Source organism: Heterodontus francisci, chromosome 20 (assembly GCF_036365525.1).
Source record: "Heterodontus francisci isolate sHetFra1 chromosome 20, sHetFra1.hap1, whole genome shotgun sequence".
Classification (NCBI taxonomy): Eukaryota; Metazoa; Chordata; class Chondrichthyes; order Heterodontiformes; family Heterodontidae; genus Heterodontus; species Heterodontus francisci.
In genome coordinates, this window is record NC_090390.1 from 25,657,056 (window position 1) to 25,677,586 (window position 20,531).

Sequence of the window (20,531 nt, forward strand, 5' to 3'; positions counted from 1 at the left end):
TCATGCTGTAATATTTTAATAATTGGAGTATTAAAGCAACTCATTGACAGTGTTTGTGACCTCACATAAGTGCTCGCTGACCTACATTGGCTCTCAATGCCTTGAATTTAAAATTCCCACTATGTCCTTGCCCCTCCCTATCTCTGTAACCTCCTGCATCTCTACATTCTTCCAGCTCTGGCCTGTTGTGCATCCCCACTTCCTTCACCCGGCCATTGGCAGTTGTGCCTTCAGCAGTCTAGTCCCTAAGCTCTGTAATTCCCTCCTCAAACCTCTTCACCTCTCTCCTTTAACACTTGTTAAAATCTACCTCTTTGACTAAACCTTTGTCACCTGTCCTCCTTTAGCTCGATACCAAATTTTGTGAAGCAGTTTGGAACATTTTACTGTATTAGAGGCGCTATATAAATGGAAATTGCTGTAATATGGACTAATAGATTAACAACCAGTATTCAGCCAAAACATAAAGTGTATCAATGGTGTTTCAGGCATTTTGAAAGTTAGATTGCTGGGGAATGCAAATCAGTGAGATATATTCAAAATATTGGGTGTTACAATTTTAGTTCCTGTTCGTTGTGGACTCATGTTGTGGTAAAGCCTCTAGTCCTTATATTTGTTATTGCCTGAGGACTCATATTTCTACTCTTTTTCTATAACTGTGAAGCATATGTGGGGAATTTTAACCCCAAGTGCAGGTGGTTTGGGGGCCAGGTGAGTAGTGACTCAACTTCAGTAGACGCAATTCCAGGTTTAATGGAGGCGCGTTTGAATGCCTGCAAATAACCTACTCAGTGCAATCAGGACCTTCATTAGCACAGGCGAGTGGGTAATTATTGCTGCAATTAACATGCTTATGAGAGGTTAATGAGGTCTTTTTGCACTGAATTTTACTTACCTTTAAAGTTAACATTTCCATCAGGAGACCTGGCAGCTGAAGAGATGGATCCAGCAGGAAATTCCATCCACGAGCCCTTCCCCCTTTCTGACGTTCTGTCTGAAACCTCCCCCAATCTTCCATCCACGACCTCCCCTAACCTTCCATTGCACTGTCCCCCTCCTGTCTGCTCCCTGGTTGCAACTTACCATCGCAGGCCTTTCCCACCGGACAGCTAGCACGCCCCTCTGTCTGACTGACTGGGAAACAGAGATTCAAAAAATTAAATTGTATTCAACAGGACCTCCCTGTTGCTTCCCACCTTAGCTTTTGATTAACCCTTCTCCTTGGAGCTGCCAATATAATCTGCAGATTTTTACCCATTGGAAGCTAGGTTAAGAGATCCCCAATTCATTTCAGACCTTTCTCGACATCAGAGAGGAGCTTTCATTTCATATGGAGCTGGATTTGGATAGTTCTCATGGAAGTGTAAGTGTATTGTGCTGACTCAATCTCTAATATGCCACCTTCGGTAATGAAAATAAACACTAGTTAGAAATGTTACACTAAAGTTCGAATGTCATTGCATAAAGTAATTTTTAAAAATGCTTCACAAATCACTCGACTTATATTGTGACAGTCAAGGCATAAAAGGGCATTTCCCACTTGGTCATAAAGCTGTTATTGATCATCATCATTTGCCACTGCTCCCTGCAAATTTGGAAACTTTGGACATAACTACTTCCTCTAAATCATTAATTAAAAGATTCTAAACAACAGTGTCCCTAACACTAAATCATGTGACACTCTACTGGTAACTGGCTGCCAACCAGATAGCTACCCATGCACTCTACAACTCTGCCTACCAATCAACTGTTTGCCAATCCAATTGATACATTGCCATTTATCCCATGGGCTCGGACTTTGTGCAGGTGCCTATTATATGGTACAATGACATCCTGAAACCCAGGTGAATAACATCCACTGTCTCTACCCTATCATTAGGTCTGCCATCTCTCCAGAGAAATCCAATATATTAGTCAAGCATGATTTCCCATTCCAAAAACCATACTGACTAATTGTGATTAACTCATGTCCCTTATATCATCGTTCATAATACTTTCAGACACTTTCCCAACAGTGAAGTAAGGCTTACTGTTTATAGTTTGATGGTTCACCCTGCCCCTTTTTGAAGATGGTAATCAGATTTGCTATTTTCCAGTTCTCTGGGATTTGGCTAGAGTCTAGTGAACTTAGAAAAATATCCACAAGATGACTCTCAATCATTTGAGACAATTCCTTCAGTACCCTGGGATGAAAATTGTCAGAGCGTTATCTCACTTGAACTTCAATAACCTCCCCAATATGTCTCTCCTATGACTTCAAACATTTTAAGTTTATATTTACCTTTAAACTGCACCCCAATTCTGGCGTTAATCTCCCCATTTCTTCTGTGAACACTGGAGAAGTACTTCAACAATTTCTCTATCTTCAGATACCATGTCTCCATTGCCATTTTTTAGTGGACCGATCCATCTTGATACCCTTTGTTTACTCCTGAGATACTTGAAGAATGTTTTACTGCTCTTCATGTTTCCAACTATGGTTTCATTGGTACACTCTTTGCAGCCCTGAGTTTTGTTGCATTCCTCATCCTGCTTTTATAAATCTCCCTATCTCACTCCATTTGCTGCATATTAAAATGTTTTATATTCTTTTTCTTTCTCTTTAAACCCTCCTTTTACAATTTGTTAGCAAGCCAAACCAGTTGTACTCATTTTTATCTGTCCCAACCTATTTCAAGGATAAATTACCTTTGCATCTTAAAAACTGCCCCTTTGAAACTATTCCACTTTTCTGCCACTATCTCTTCCTATTTTCCCATCACATACATTCTGTCGTACCCTTAAATTCAGCGTGTTTAATATTTTGTGCTTTAATTGGCTTTTGTTTTCCACCCTCACTATCAGAGCATGATGGTCACTAGTTCCCAAATGCTCCCTCACTTCTGCTTTGCTGTTTTTCTCTCCTCATTGATTGGAACAAAATCTAACATTGTATTACTCCTTGAGAGTTTCTTATCACAATTTCAGTAAGTTCTTGTTCAGATGCAGATTGTCCCCATTGTGTGCTATAGTCAATATGAAGAAGATTGAAATCTGCCAGGATTACAGCTGAAGGCACTTATCGTTTTCCACAAAACTGCACCAGCTTCTCTTTGTTTGGTGACCTCTAGCATATTCCTCTTATGAGTGTTAACCCTTTACTGTCCTTTCATTCTCTCCAGAGACTTAATACCACTTCCAGCATCCAACGCTTGTAACTAGTCACTCTGTAACAAATAATGCCACCCCATCACTTGTCTTACCTTCCCAGGCCTTCCTAAATCCAAGATCCTAGTTCAGATGTCTAGTACAAACTGACTAGCTGGAATGGTGGCTCGTGAATGTTGCAATTGAAGATGAATTTTGGCTGGCCATTTTGTGAACGCAAGCTTATAAAAAAATGGCAAGTGAAGGTTTAATATTTCAGGTTTTTGTTGAAATGTATTTCCTTATGCCTACGTGCTTACCCATCTGAACACTACTTGATTCAGCGCACAATGTGTTTGGGCAATAATCCTTGTGTTTTTTGTTAGCTAAGGGTTTTAAGGGATATGAAACAAAGACAGGAAAATGGAGTTACGGTGCAGATGCGCCCTGATCTAATTGAATGACAGTGCAGGTTCGAGGGACTCAATGGCCAACTCCATTTTTTATGTTCCTTTTCTTTGAAACCCTGAATTTTGGAGGGAGAGAAATCTTTTTTTTTTACTGGCTTTGATATATGAAAACATCTGTAGTTTTACGACTCACTATTTTTTCTTCTCAATATTTTCATTGTAGCACCTCGCAGTTTCTAGGGAGTATGACAGCGATTCTTTGAAAAGATTCAGCTGGACAGCAGATACACTAGACAATGTCAACCTCGTTTCCAGCCCCATCCATTCTGGGTAAGTTGCAGTTCATGCTATTCAGCATGGTATGTGAAATGTCACATCTTCACATGTATAAATTTTCATGCTGACTACATTTCAGGTTTTTTTTCCTCTTTATATTTTGCTTTTCTATGACAGCGTCTAGCAGTGTTGACTGCTAAGACAGTAGTCCTGGTGGCAGGGAAAAAATGAAGCTTTGGGTTGTCCTGACCTACCAGTTGGAGGTAGTTCTGCTCAGCCCCCTCTCTGAATACTCACTCAAAATCAAGGGTCAATCAGGTGGAAGATCCCAGCCATTCACTTGTGCCTTGCCGTTACACATTTCTAACAAGAAAACCTCAGATGAAAGCCAGAACATTAGGATTAGTGACAAAACTAAAGATGGGCTCAGCTTACCTTTCCTTTCTATTGATAAGGTGGTCTTCAGTGAAGTGGCATTACATCAGCGTGTCTTCCGCATATATGATTTGTTGGTCCATAACAGCAAACCTGTAAGGCATGTGCCCAGGTGGGGTACGCAAGTGGCTCACCATTGCATCGATGTGTTCTGATAACAGAAGAAACTCCAAAGCAAACAAAGGGCCTCCGGCCCATGAAACCCACGCCGTACCCAGAGTCCATAAATGATTATTCAGTTGTAAACAGTAGATGCCCTGCAACAACACTTGTAGTTTTGCCCCGGCAGAGCCTTTTCCATTTATCCCTGGCCCTCCCCATCTTCTGTTGCTAAGTCAATTTTTATCTAGCCAATTGGTCAAATTTTACACTACCCTTAACCTTTGCTACTAACCTCACATGACATCTTCAACCATCCAAGTAAAAACTACATCTACTGGATTATTCTCCACACAAGCTTTGCAGAACGTGACATTACTTTTCGCACCATGCTGATAGCTCGCTATGATAATTGTGCTCTTTCAATGTTCATTTGTAGCATGTTGTAAAATGATATCAAAATATTTTGTCCACTGGAGATATTCGGTCAACTCATCAGTAGATAGCAGATTTCTGTCTTGCTCTGTCCTTGCCTTGCTATGCTCCTCATGTTCTACTTCAGTATCAAAGGAGGCCTGAGATACATCAGTCAAAGCATCACCAGTCTGTTCTATTAATTCCTTGAGGATTCTAGGATGTACCCCTCCTCCCGGTTCAGGCATTGTATCCTGGGGATCACTTAGCCCTTATTGCTATGACTGGAATTTCTATACAGTTGTACTTTCTGAAAACAGATGTGAAGAGTCTATTTAAAATCTCTGCTGTGTCACCTGGAATGGTTTATCCAATTTAAGCTTTTCTGGATATACCTAGAATGCTGACTAAGTTTGGCTTGTTGTTGCCCAAATTTCTCTTATGTTTGCACAATGTCTTCAACAGCAAACAAACAGCCTGTTAAAGTCCGACGGGTAAATGAGGCCACATGCGCTTAAAGCGTAAAAACTTCCAACTATTACAAAGGCACAAATTCAGGCAGAAACCTTAACTTTGCTGTTGTTGGCCTTCGCTCAGTGGGTAGCACTCTCACCTCTGATTCAGAAGGTCGTGGTTTCAGGTACGACTCCAGAGACTTGAGCACATAATCTAGTTTAACATGCCAGCTCAGCATTGAGGGAGCACCCACGTTGTTGGAGGTGCTGTCTTTTGGAGGAGATGTTATACTGAGACCCTGTCAGGTCCTTAAGTGGTAAGATGTGACTTATAGTCTACTGCAAGGATTTGTGTTGATAACTCAACTATTCACTGTATTTATGGGTTTCAACGTAGGCAAATCATCCACTTTGCACCGAAATGGTGAAAAGCTAGAAACAGTGGGGGTCCAGGTACACAGATCATTAAAATGACATGAACAGATACAGAAAATAATCAGAAAGGCGAATGGAATGCTGATCTTTATATCTGGAGGACTAGAATACAAGGGGGTAGAAGTCATGTTTCAGCTATACAAAACCTTGGTGAGAGCACTCCTGGAGTACTGTGAGCTGTCCTGGGCATTACTTCTCAGGAAGGATATATTGGCCTAGGAAGCAGTGCAGCATGGGTTTACCAGAATGATACCTGGACTTAAAGGGATAGTTTACAAGGGGACATTACACAATCTTAAGGTTGCATTCACTGGAATTTAGGTGGTTAGGGGGTGATTTGATCAAAAATTTCAAGCTACTAAGCGGAAGAGATAGGGTAGGGAGAAACTATGTCTGCTGGTTGGGGAATCTAGGACTGGGGGGGGGGGGGGGGGGGTGGGGGTGGAGTCTAAAAATTAGAGCTAGACCTTTCAGGAGTGAAATAAGGAAACACTTCTACACATAAAGCATGGTAGACGTTTGGAACTCTTCCACAAACAGCAGTTGATGCTAGATCAGTTGTTAATTTTAAAGCTGAGATTGATAAATTTTGTTATCCAAAGGGATTAAAGAATATGGGACAAAGGTGGGTATATGGAATCAGGTCGCAGATGAGCCATTATGTCAATGAATAGCAGAAAAGGCTCGAGGGGTTAAATGGTCTACTCCCCTTCCTGTGTTCCTGCATTCTCAGATGGACATAAAAGATCCCATGACACTACTAGAAGAAGAGCAGGGGAGTTATCCCAGGTATCTTGATCATTTCACTCAATCAGCAGAACTGAAGCAGATTATCTGGACATTCCAATCGACCTTTACATCCTTGGGCTAGAGAGGGGAGAAATCCTCCAGGGATCCCACTCCCAGTTGCCGTCCAGTTACTCCTCAGTTTTAATCAAGTGTGGTTATCAGGTGAGAGCAGGATGGAGCTCAGCTGTAAACCCTCCAATGATCAGACATCCTGCCAGCACTTGCCTAGGCAATTGCCTGAAAACTGATTGCTTGGGTGAGAAAGTGGATGGTTACCAGTATTTCAAGGAGGAAGAAAATGGGAAATACACAAGTTAAACAAAACAAAAGTATATTTTATAGGAGCGGTGCTTAGCGCTTACAGTTAGGGTTCCTTATAGTTTTGCAATGTCCTTCACAACTCATTGATTTTAGTAGGCTGCTAACAATAGCCGAGAAGTGTAATTTCCTGCTTCAACACATTCTGAGGAAACTAACACACCTGTTCATACAATGCAGAGTAGATTGTAACCTGTTTATACGCCAAGGTTAAAAAGTAGAGGGAAGATTACATTGCAGTGAAGCAGAGAGTGACCTTGCCCTGAACCACCTTGCCTTTCAGGCCAAAGTTCTCCAGCATAATGGGCAGCACGTGACAGATTCAGCTTAAGAATGTTCTGTTGTGTATCAAGTTGCCTTTACGGCCATGCACAGCACTCGCTGTGTGTCTGTGTCTGAAAAGAAAGGAAAAACTTACAATTAAATAGCCCCTTTTATGACCACAAGACATCCCAAAGCACTTTACAGCTAATGAAGTACCTTTGAAGTGTAGTCACTATTATAATGTAGGAAAATATCATCTGGTTTATAGTTTATGGTGTCGTTTGAAACATCAGTGTATCACAGCTATAGGGTTGAATGAAAGATAGTTTCCAAGCTCAACTATATTACATAAGCAAAAAATCCTGATGGGAAGATCATTGAATCATAGAATGATACAGGACAGAAGGAGACCGTTTGGCCCATCACGCCTGTGCCTGCTCTTTGGTAGGGCTATCCAATTAGTTCCACTCCCCATTTGTTCAGTAGGAGCAGACTTCTGTGGCGATGCTGGTAAACCTTTGATCCTGACTGTATCTCTTGCTCAGTCAAGAGAAAGCAGGAACAGGCAGCCAGCTTGCCCCCTTGCCCTATATGGGACTAATTTACATAAGGGCACTACAGCAAGTGCACCTTCAAATCCTGGAGACTGATTTGCAGTAGTGTACTATAACTAATGTAACACCTTGTTAAAATAAGTAGTAAAAAGAGAATAAATGAAACAAAAAGGGAAAAGAATGAACAAAACACAGTTCATTGTAAGAAGTTATTTTAAGAAGGGAGAGAGGATTGTCAAAGTGTTGCACAACTCAAGAGATTAAAGAATTAACTAAAGGCTGTTCTTTTCACATCACTAATCAAAGCCGCATTCATGTTAAAATATGGTGCCTTGCGGGGCCTAGTTTTAAGTTTCAGTGATTTCTACCAGAGTGCAGGGTAAAGTGAATTATGTTCAAGCTTCCATTTATGAGCAGTCTTGCAATGAGTGGTTTTGTATCCAATCTTCTCAACTCTATTCAGACTATCTCCATACCAGCAGAAATTCCTCTAGCTGTTCACTTGAACTTTGTAAGTACCCAGACCGCATGATTGAGCTAAACACCCAAAGATTAGCTCAACCTAATCCCAAATGACCACAAAGTAATCTGAGTTTAACAGGGCAAATGGCTTTTATATCAATCTTGATATTTAGCAACAATGATATTTGAGAATAGTTTCTGATATTTCACTCCGTTCTTCAGCCAGTTACCTGTTCTGCAACATTCTTGTGACTCCGTTAATACCCCTAACCCTTTGTTTTGGAGCAGCATACAGCACTCCATGGAAATCCTGTGATGAATAAATGCTGTTGATAGTAAACTTGTTCACTGTACATAGGGAAGCAGTTGTAGCATTTAAACTGCCTGAATAAAAATAGGCTGTGTGTGCTGACACCATGTTGGTGCAAATGCAAAAATCACTATAACTATATATAAATCTCTCTTGAATTCCCTTCCTCAACCCCTCTGTCTCTCTATTCTACTCCTTATATACAAAAAATCTCAAAACCAATTATTATGACTCAGCTTTTGGCCATCTCTCCGAATCTCTCTTGGCTTAGCATCAGTTTTCTGTGCACTGGTCTATGAAAGTTTTATTTTACATTAGCAGTGTTGTATTGCAGAATCTTGCAGCACAGAAGGATGCCATTTGCTCCATCGTGCTTGTGCCTGCTCTTTGAAAGAGTTATCCAATGAAGCCCACTACCCTGTTCGTTCGCCCATAGTCCTGCAAATTTTTCCCTATCAAGTATTGATCATATGAATGGAAATTATTGCTGTATTTGTGTATATAGCAAAACAGATGTATACAGTGAGGTTGCAAATGTAATATTGGAAAGTCTGATTGTAATATTCCTTGTATGATAACTTCATGTTAGTTCTCAGAAATTGCCAGAATTTCCTTAAGTCTCTGTGAAAAGGCACTGTTCCCTGTGATTTGGAGTAACTTGCTCATTTCTTTTGGGTTTTTTTCCCCTCGCCCTCCAGTTTTCTCGTCAGTTTCATGGTGGACGCTCGCGGCGGTTCGATGCGAGGCAGCCGCCACAATGGAATGCGCATCGTCATCCCACCCCGCAAGTGCACCGCGCCCACGCGCATCACTTGCCGCTTGGTGAAGAGGCACAAACTCGCTAGCCCGCCACCTATGGTAGAAGGGGAAGGGTTGGCTAGTAGGCTGGTTGAAGTTGGACCATCGGGTGCCCAGTTCTTGGGGTAAGTCGCAGCTTTGCTCTTTCTGACACCATGAGGCTCATCTTTTTTCCTTTTTTGTGGATTGACGCTATTGGTCACAAATTCGTGAATGGGAGCTTTTAGTTTTAACATGAGGCGGGCATTAAAATCTGATTAACAAACAAGTGTGCAGTTTCCTTGTAAACATACGGAGGTTTTAAATATGTGTATCAGTTTTTTTTCTTTAAAATCAGTGACTTAGAACAAGATATTTGTAAAAAGCTTAACAATGGCCAAATAGAAAACCATAATATTCTACCAACAGAAAGTAAAATTGGACATCTTTGTTTGATCATTTGCAAACACCCAATTTGAAGATTCCTCTCCAAATAATCCACTATGATGTGGCTCTAAATACTCTGCAATACTTGGTAAATTTTTTGCTCATTCTGTTAGAGTAAGTTTTGCAAATGCTCCATTCAAATTCTGGATACTGTTGGGAATGACAGTTTCTTCATTGTTTTTTTTTCCACTTTTTGTTTCCCTTTACTGCTGCATGGATGTTTTTTCAGTAAACTTCACCTTCCTACCAACCCTCCCCCTCTCAACGAGGGTGAGAGCTTGGTTAGCCGAATCCTGCAGCTGGGGCCTCGAGGAACAAAATTTATTGGGTAGGATGTTTATTAAAAAGATACAAACTGTCACAGCAGATTTTAATTTTTTTCAAATTTCCTTTGGTATTTATTTTAGTCATTCCCCATGTTTTTTTCTGTTATTTTTTTTGAAAAAACAACTTTCAGTTCTGTCACTGAAAGAAAATCATAGTGGCTTGATATATCGAAGCTCTGTTGTTTTAAGCTTGGCGCTTACAGGCATGTTTACAATTCACTGCAAGCATTCTGCCTTCATAACTGCTTTACCTCTGTACTTCACCTGTTGAAATCTCTTTCAGCCACATCAAATGCATTCAGTAAAACATGACAGCTCTTCACATTCGATATTGGTATAGAGAAAGTATCAGTGGAAATAAAAAATAAATTGTCTCTTTGGGCTAGTGCAAATAGAGCAACATTATGTCGGAAAGATGTGTAGAGACAATGAGACATTAAGTCAACCGAAAGCAGAAAATTGATAGTTTTCATGATCTTGTTGACTTCTTTATGTTGGGTCAGTGAAAATGACCCTCGTTAATTAGTTCAACGGAATGCTTGAATAATCATGTGGTGCATTTGTAAAGTAATGGAACCGGCCGATGTACGTCTTTCCAGATTGTCTGCTTTACACATCCTTAAAATAACAATTATATTGGTATTTAATATGGATCAACTCAAAATGTCAGGATCTGTCAAGAACATCTACTTAAAATAATCATAAAATTGGTGCTTAGTATACAGTTACTCAAAAACTTAGGGCTGTCCTAAGCATTTCTTCCTTGTAAAGTATTGGTCTGAAACATTTCATTATTTGATACATTCCCAAAGGTTTGGTACATTCTCTATATCCATATTTTCATTCTGGATGTCTTGCACTACACACAGGATATGATTAATCTGCCAAAGTGTTTTTTTTTAATGGGACAGTGTCAAGTTTCGGTGCCGTATGAGGCTGTATTTCCAAGGTGGGACGCCATTGAGTGTTGAATTTCTGTTGCATCCTTCAATAATCTCACACGCTTTTCAACACATTTGCAAAAATGATTTTCTGTGTATGTCCAATGTTGAATATTATGAAGTAGAATGTTAGAAATTTCTTCATTCTCAATATTCTGGCCAAAACCAGGGGAGGAAGGTCTGGAATGGGGTCATTGCAAACGGGGAATCTTGCATTTTATGTCAATTATTTAGGTATGTCAGTGCTAAATTACCTTTTGATACAATGAAGCCTCCATAAAAATCCAATTGAAAATTGTTGCAAAGTTTCACTCACATGCTTGACTTCCTTTGGGTGGCTTATAACATAAAAGAATGGAAACACGTAAGTTCCATAGTCAATGAAATGTCTCCAGCAACTTTCTCCTTACTTCATTGGCAATGATTTTGTATATTTTATCTTTAAATGAACAATACAGCCTGTATAGGCAACCGAAAAGCAAACTGTCTTAATGTTGCTCATGAGGGGTTTGTAAGTATAACATCACGGTGCTTTTTAAATTTTTGAATGTAACTTTTGTTTCTAACCCTTTTGAGTGCTGGTTGTGAAATCTTTCGTGCAAGTAAAATCTGAAACTTTTCTCACAGCGACTTATAAGATCATGCGATGTACAGAGAGAATAACATTCCTTCATTTGGAGAATTCCTGGAAGCAAAAATAAAACTTGAAATGAATGAGCTTTGGTTGGTTTGCAGGAATGCTATCGCAATTCTCAAAGGGTTAAAATGACCAAATTGAAGTTTTTGGGGTGGGGAGGGGCTAAAATACCAAGCATATTTTAGAAGGGAAGTTCAATTAGATCCTGTAATGGGGATTTCTAAATTAGCCAAAAGTTGCTCTTGTGTGCTAAATAAAGATAATACAAAATGTTTCTCTTCTTTCTAGCCCAGTGATAGTGGAGATACCACATTTTGGGTCAATGCGAGATAAAGAAAGGGAGCTTATCGTACTGCGAAGTGAAAATGGGGAAGTCTGGAAGGAACACCAGTATGACTGTCAAGAACAGGAGCTCAATGAGATATTAAATGGCATGGATGAAGGTGAGTATTGACTTTTGGCAGGTCATTCAGTTACTACCAGTTATGGTATCCTTTTTCATAGGCCTATTTGAAGTCAAAAGTACCTTTATTGTCTCATGTCTGTTGGGCAAGTGCCTGAAGGTCTTTGTACTTTCCTTGGTTACTATTTTGTATAGTTTCACGAAGAAAATATTACAGAAATTCCACTAAATGAAAGTCTGAATAAAAGGAAAAGGTTTACTCTGTATATTTTTTTGTATCTACATACAGTGACACAGAGGGAGCATCATTGGCAGTTAGAACAGATCTGCTTGATTGTAACCAGCAGTGTTATCCCTCCTGGCTTCTTAGGTTATTCTGATTTCTCTGAAAATTACTCTTAGTCCCATGTCGGCCTTTGGCTAAGTGGTAACACATTTGCCTCTGAGTTTGAAGGTTGTGAGTTCAGAATCCACTCTAGAAACTCGAGCGCATAATCTAAGTTGGCACTTCAATACAGTTGCGAGCGAGTGCTGTACTGTCAGAGGTGCCGTCTTTTAGATGAGATGTTGAACCAAGGCCCTGTCTGCCCTCTCAGGTGGACGTAAATGATCCCATGGCACTATTTGAAGAAGAGAAGGGGAGTTCTCCCAATGTCCTGGCTAACATTTATCTCTCAATGAACATCAGATAGCTCTTTCAGGGAGCTGGCACAGGTCTGATGGACTCCTTCTTTGCAATAAACCTCTAATACTATGTGGGAAGAGTTAGGAGAAATGTATTGCTTGTGGAGAGTTGTTCAAGCATGGAATGCTTGGCTATAAGAAACTTGCATCTTTTAAGGGAAGAGTTGATGAACAGATAAACCAGAGGAAGATGCAGCGTAATGGGATTAGTATTGGATTACTGTAGCACTGAGTTGGCACAGGCATGATGGGCCAAATGGCCTCTGCTGTAAATTAATATGTTTGTATGGAACCCACAAACTTCTGACTCAGAGGTGAGAGTGTTACCGAATAAGCTAAGCTGACACTTGTTAGATGAATTATCTTACATCCCTTAGTATCAGGTTTATAGCCCACTTTGAAATCTATACTTTGGTTTCTGTAGTTAATCTCGTTCCGATTAGATAACTGAGCCATCTTTTCCTCACAGGACAGAGGAATGCAGTTTTCAAACTTAAAAACATCCACTTTTAATGTAAATTAACAACTCAAGCAATGGGACATCACCACAGCAGTCTGTGTCGTACAGGTCCTAATCCATCCACATCTTTGTTTCTATGCAGCACCTACTGACCTGGGAACAGTTTTTATTATGCTGGTTGACATTTGTATTAAATCTGCATGTGTGTGTCATTCTAAAAAATTATTAACTGGGTGAAAATTAAACAGGTGAAAGTAGTGCACACAAAAACTTGCAGTTAAGATAGCACATAGAGAGATTCTAGACTCTGGCATGGCTGGCTGTATTTGCACCTTTCACGACAGAATCATAAATCACTGTTGTGGACACAATCTTGGCTAGATTTCCTGGAGCAGGTCTTAAAAACCACCTGCCTGAGAACCTCCTGAAAGCTAAAAGGACTCAAAGGAATGTTTTCTGGGATGCTTCAGGTGTTTGGTAAAGGAGGGGAGTTCATTAAGGAAACTGAGGATGTGAAGCAGTGCCTGTTGAAAAAGGGATCCCATTAATAGGTAACTGGGAAATATTTTCAGGACAGGAAGGAGACTGAACCTGAACAAAGCAGGAACAATGAGAATTGAGGGGAAGATTGAGGCAACTATCTAGAATCAATTAACCTAGTCAGGTTGGGGAGAAAAAGATCAAATCCCAAATGAGACTGATTAAGGAGTGAAAAGTTATCCAACAGGCAGATATGAACACAGCAACACCAGAGGGAACCAGACACCAGTGACAGATATATGGCTGGAGGCCAAAAAAAGATAAGGTGTAAATACAAGAGCTGAAGCATTAGGAATAGACCGAAACTGAGACTGTTGTGGTAGTTCGAGTTTCATAAATACAGCTGACATCAGAGGATGGTAATTATAGCAGCATTAAAATGTTCCAGAATATGACAGGAGTGATATAGCCCCATCGATTAGGGACACAAGTAGACTGGATAAGTAGACACAGGGAGCAGAAGTAGACTATATGGCCCATCGAGCCATTCAATACGATCATGGCTGATCTTGGGCTTAAATTCCACTTTCCTGCCCGCTCCCCATATCCCTTGATTACCTGCGAGACCAAAAAGCTCTCTATCCCAGCCTTTAATGTATTCAATGATGGAGCATCCACAACCCCCGGGTAGAGAATTCCAAAGATTCACAGCCCTTTGAGTAAAGTAATTTCTCCTCATCTCAGTCCTGAATAATTGGCTCCTTACCCTGAGACTCTGTACCCCTGTTCTAGATTCCCTGACCAGTGGGAACAATCTCTCAGCTTATACCCTATCGTACCCTTTCAGAATTTTGGATGTCTCAATTAGATCGCCTCTCATTCTTCTAAACTCCAGAGAATGTAGGCCCAATTTACTCAGCCTCTCATCATAGGACAACCCCCTCATCCCAGGGACCAATTTAATAAATCTTTGCTGCAACACCTCCAGTGCAAGTATATCCTTTCTTAAATGGGGAGACCAAAACTGCACACAGTATTCCAGGTCCGGTCTCACTAAAGTCCTGTACAATTTTAGTAAGACTTCTTTATTCTTGTACTCCAATCCCTTGCAATAAAGGCCAACATGCCATTTACCTTCCTAATAGCCCACTGCACTTGCATGATAACTTTGTGCGTTCCTTGTACAAGTACCCCCAAGTCTGTCTGAACATCAACACTTACCAGTTTCATAGCTTAAAAAATATTCTGCTTTTCTATTTTTATGACCAAAATGAACAACTTCACATTTCTCTACATTATACTCCATTTGCCATCTTGTTGTGCACTCACTTAACCTGTCTATATCTCTTTGCAGCTTCTGTACATCCTCCATGCAGCTTACCTTTCCACTGAGCTTTGTATCATTAGCAAATTTAGATACATTATTCTCTGTCTCATCATCCAAGTCAATAATATAGAGTGTAAATAGCTGAGGCCCCAGCACTGATCCTTGCAGCTCCCCACTATTCACTGCCTGCCAACTTGAAAATGCCCCATTTATGCCCACTGTCTGCTTCCTGTCTGTTAACGAATTCTGTATCCATGCTAATACATTACCCCAAACACCATGAGGCCTTATCTTGCCTATTAATCTTTTGTGTGGCACCTTATCAAATGCCTTTTGAAAATCCAGGTATACTCCCATCTACTGGTTCCCCCTTATCTACCCTACTAGTTACATTCTCAAAAAGCTCCAATAAATTCCCTTTAGTAAAACCATGCTGACTTGTTCTAATCATACTATGCTTTCGCAAGTGCAATGTTGAGACTTCTTTAATAATAGTTTCCACATCTTCCCAGTGACTGACAGGCTAACTGGCCTGTAAGTTCCCTGTTTTCTCTCTACCTCCTTTCTTGAAAAGCTGTGTAACATTTACCAACTTCCAATCTGACGGGGCCATTCCTGAATGTAAGGAATTCTGGAAAATCATAGCCAGTGCATCCACTATATCTGTAGCTATCTCTTTTAGAACCGTAGGATGTAAGCCATCTGGCCCCGGGGACTTCTTAGATTTTAGCCCCTCATGTTTCTCCAATCCTTTTTCTCAGCTGATATCAATATCCTTAATTTCCTCACTCTTTTTAGCCCCTAGGGCACTGCCTATTTCTGGTATGGAACTTGTGTCTGCTACTGTAAAGACAGACACAAAATGTTTGTTCAATGCCTCTGCCATTTCCTCATTCCCCATGATGATTTCTCCTGTCTCTGCCTCTAAGGAACCAACGTCTACTTTAGTTACTCTGTTCCTTTTATGTACTTATAAAAGCTCTTACATTCTGTTTTTATCTCTAGTTTACTCTCATTCTATTTTTTCCCCTTTTTAATCAACTTTTTGGTGGCCCTTTTCTGGTTTCTAAAACACTCCCAATCCTCAGACTTGCTACTATCTTTTGCAACATTGTAAGCCTCTTCTTTTAGTCTAATACCCTCCTTAACTCCCTGAGTGAGCCATGGATGGGTCTTTCTTGACAAGTTTTGTTTGTGAACGGAATGTACTTTCGTTGAACCCTTTGAATTGTTTCTTTAACTGGTTCCCGCTTTTCATTTACCGCCATACCTTCCAGTCTATTTACTCAATTAACCTTAGCCAGTTCTCCCCTCATACGTTGGTAATTGGCTTTGTTTAAGTTTAAGATTCTTGTTTGTGACTGAAATGTGTCGCTTTCAAACTTAGCATGAAATTCAATGGTATTATGATCACTATTTCCCAGTGGCTCTTTTACTATGACATTGTTTATTAAACCTGCTTCATAACACAATACAAGATCTAAGATAGCTTTATTCCTAGTCAGTTCTACAATGTATTGCTCCAAGAAACTGCCACGAAAACATTCTACAAACTCATCTTCCAGACCACTGTTGCCAATTTGAATGTGCCAGTCTATATGCAGATTTAATTCCCCCACAATTAATACATTACCTTTTTTTACATGCTCCAATAATTTCCCTTTTAATGTTCTGTCCAATAATATAACTACTCTTAGGGGGCCCGTAAACTACTACCAGTGTTTTCTCGCTCCTGCTTTCCTAATTTCCACCCAAATTGATTCTACTTCATGATTTTCTGAGGCCAGATCCCTTCTGATTAATGTCCTTATGCCATCATTTATTATCAGGGCTACCCCTCCTCCTTTGCCTTTCTCTCTGTCTCTCTGAAATATTATGTACCCTGGAATATTAATTTCCACACTTGATCTCCTTGTAACCATGTCTCGGTAATGGCAATTAGATCTAGATCATTTACCTCTATTCGTGCCACTAATTCACCTATCGTATTATAGATGTTTTGTACATTCAGATAAAGGAACTTTAATTTCATTTTTGCCTCTATTCCCTGCAATGACCTTATTTGCCAATTTTTGTTAAACACTCTGTCTCGTCCTGGCCCATTCTGTTGGGAGTTACCCACATCACTATCCTGCTCCAATGCCTTGACCTCTCTCTTTGGATTTCTAAATTTCCCTTTTCCCAAACACTCCCCCCCACCCCCCATTAGTTTAAAGCCCTGTCCACAGCCCTAGTTATGCGATTGGCTAGGACAATGGTACCAGCCCGGTTCAAGTGAAGCCCATCCCAACAGAATAGTTCCCTCTTCCCCGGGTACTGATTCCAGTGCCCCAAGAATCAAAACCTCTTCTTCCCACACCACTTTTTGAGCCATGCATTTAGTTCTGTAATCTGCTTGACCCTGTGCCAATTTGTGTGTGGCTAGGGTAACAATCCAGAGATAATTACCTTTGATATTCTGCATTTTAGTTTGGACCCTAACTCCTCAAATTCTCTAAGCCGAACATTATTTCAGGTTCTACCTATGTCATTGGTTCCCAGATGGACCACAACAACTGGATCCTCCCACTCCAGGTTCCTCTCCAGCCGTGAGGAGATGTCCTTAACCCTGGCACTGGGCAGGCAACACAGCCATCAGAGCTCCCAGTTGCAGCTACAGAAAACAGTATTTATTCCCCTGACTATATTGTCTCCTATCACTGCCATATTCCTCTTCACTCCCCCCACTGGAATGGCATCTTTCACCATGGTGCCGTGGTTAGTCCACTCGTCCACCTTGCAGTCCTTCTATTCATCCACACGGGAAGCAAGGACCTCGTGCTTTTTGGACAAGGTCTAGGGCTGAGACTCTTCCATCGCTACATGCTGATTTCCCCCTACCTGCCTCATTTGCAGTCACACCCTCCTATTCCTGAACATTGGCCAACTCTAATGTTCTTCTTACTCTAAAGGGTGTGACTGCCTCCTGGAACAAAACGTCAAGGTAACTCTCACCCTCCCTGATGCTCCGCAATGTCTACAACTCAATCTCCAGCTCAGCAATTCTGAGCTGAGGTCATGCATGCTGCACACACTTAATGCAGACATGGTTGTCCGGGATTGCAGTGCATTCCACAGATACCCACATGCTGCAGGTGCAGCATACCACCAGCCCTGCCATCTCTGTACAACCTTATTTTTTTAATTGGTCAATTAGTTAATAATTCAAGCTGAAGTAATAGAAAGTTGCACTCACCTACCTTGGAGTCAAAGGAAAAAGACTCGCCAACTGCTGGAGGCTGAAAAAGATAGGAAAAGGAGCCCCTCCCTCCCTCTCTGCACTGAATATCACGTGCACCAAAATACCAACTTCACTCTGGCAAATGTCTCACAGGCAAATGCCTTGTCTCACTGCGTCCCCTCACTGCCACACACTTATAAAATGAGTTGCTGCACTTGGACACCATTTCTGTAAAAATGATAACATTAACACTAAGAATATGCAACAAATTGCCAGATCAGAAAAGAAGGAAGGCAGTTTGCTCTATGAAGAGATAAAAACACAGGAACACAAGAATTAGGAGGAGGAGGAGGCCACTCGGCCCCTCGAGCCTGCTCTCCCATTCAATAAGATCATGGCTGATCTGCTTGTGGCCTCAACTCCACTTTCCTGTCTGCCCCCTTAACACTTGAAGCCCTTGTCTATCAAGCATCTATCTAACTTAGCCTTGAATATATTCAATGACCCACCCTCCACTGCTCTCTGGGGAAGAGAATTCCACAGATTAACTATTCTCTGAGAGAAAAGATTTCTCCATCTCCGTCTTAAATGGGAGGCTCCTAATTTTTAAACTGTGCCCTCTAGTTCTAGACTCCCCAACAAAGGGAAACATTCTCTCAGCATCCGCCCTGTCAAGTCTCTTCAGGATCTTATATGTTTCAATAGATCATCTTTCATTCTTCTGAACTCCAATGGGTATAAGCCCAACCTGCTCAACCGTTCCTCATAAGATAACCTCTTCATCCCAGGAATCAGTCAAGTGAACCTTCTCTGAATTGCTAATGCAGTTTTATCCTTTCTTAAATAAGGAGACCAAAACTGTGGACAGTACTCTTGCAATAAATGCCAACATTTAATTTGCCTTATTAATCGCTACTGTACCTGCATGCTAATTTTGTGATTCATGTACCATAGAATTCTGCAATCTCTCTCCATTTAAATAACAAAGTGGCTCCTGACAACACAGCGGCCCACCGACATCATCTGGGCACTGCAAGCTGCGCACATGTGCAAATGGGCTCCTGCTCTCTGCGCATGCGCGACCAGCCATCTTGCCAGGTTTGGTTGGCGCTTGCACTGGAAAACGTCATCGTACAGCGCCAATGTCATTGTGTAATGCGCCTGGTCAGTCTCCGCGCCTGCGCCTGGTGTTCACGCACACGCGGTAAAGCGTCCAATTGTTCCTCACTTCCCTCACCTCCCACCCCACCCCGTTGCTAGCTTGTTGAAATGGCCATTTTTTGTGTGTGAGGCTAGTGATTCAGAGCAGGGTTTTCAAACATAGCAGATATAAATCACTCTCGATCTTGTCCTCATTCAAAACCAGACAGACTGTCACTGGACAGCAATCAAAAGTTGTTGCCCTGACATTTTGCACTTTGCCCTGCTCTTTGTTTCCTGCACCCCCCCTCCCACCTTGCTGTCTGGCCTCTTGCTTCCCGCTCTCCAGCCGCTTGCTCTAGGCCCGCTTCCCTCCTCTCGGGCACTCGCTCCTACGCGACCCGGCACCCCTCCCGGCCCGCCTTGCTTCTTCATGCGGTGCGTGAAGAGCAATTGAATGTCGAATTGAGTGGCTGAGAGGAAATAAGTGGCGTGGCCTGGAACTAGCTGCTGGAGGAGAGTGGGGTGGGTGGGGGGGGGGGGGTTGCTGGAGGGGAAGCGGGGAGTGAGCAGCTGGAGAGCAGGGTTGCATGGTTGTTTGGGGGGGTGGGTGGAGAAGTGGGAAGTTAGAGGTTGGAGAGCGGGGTGGGGGTGGGGGCGGAGAGCAGGGTGATCGAGCAGCTACATTTTCTGTGATCAATTGAGCAGCACCATTTTTAATCCTGGCAGCTGCCTGAATGTCACAGACAGTGAGGTTCCAGAGGAAGAGGCTGCATTTGCGCATGTGCTAGTACTGCGCCACCTTGTGGTTGCATTGTCAGCAAATGCAGCCTTTAAATAATATACTGCTCTTCTATTCTTCCTGTCAAAGGGAACAAGTTCACATTTTCCCACATTATGCTCCATCTGCCAAATTTTTGCTCACTCACTTAACCTATCTAAATCCCTTTGTAGACTCTTTGGGCTGCATTTTAAGTCTTCGCCGCTGAAGTAGGCAACGGACATAAAAAAAAGCAGGCACCACGTCACGGAGCAGCACGATTTCAAACACGGCGGCTTATTTTCATGGCCACAGCGCCCAATCCCTACGACGATGTGGAGGGGATGGGTGAGCCATCGCCGTCGCCGGTGTCCAGCGTCAATGCACGTGCGCCGGTGCCATTTTTAAAGGGCTTACAGCCCTCAATGCACATTTAAAAATTAAAGGGCCAGGCAAGTTAAAGTTTCATAAAATTGAATAAAATAAACTAACCATGCACTCTTCTACCCACTGCCCCAATGGCATATCTCAACATCCCTACCCTCTTCCACCCACCACCTCCCCACCCCAACTGGAATGCAG

General features: G+C 41.7%; 1 protein-coding gene across 1 annotated transcript in view; it reads left to right on the plus strand.

The window, feature by feature from the left end:
* The window catches only part of ank3b (ankyrin 3b), a 439,316-nt gene that overhangs the window by 331,760 nt on the left and 87,025 nt on the right, over nucleotides 1–20,531 (plus strand). Inside the window, exons 26-28 of the mRNA XM_068052458.1 lie at nucleotides 3,760–3,866; nucleotides 9,046–9,270; nucleotides 11,764–11,918. Of these exons, the coding sequence (XP_067908559.1) occupies nucleotides 3,760–3,866; nucleotides 9,046–9,270; nucleotides 11,764–11,918 (487 nt within the window). The remainder of the gene's footprint in view (nucleotides 1–3,759; nucleotides 3,867–9,045; nucleotides 9,271–11,763; nucleotides 11,919–20,531) is intronic.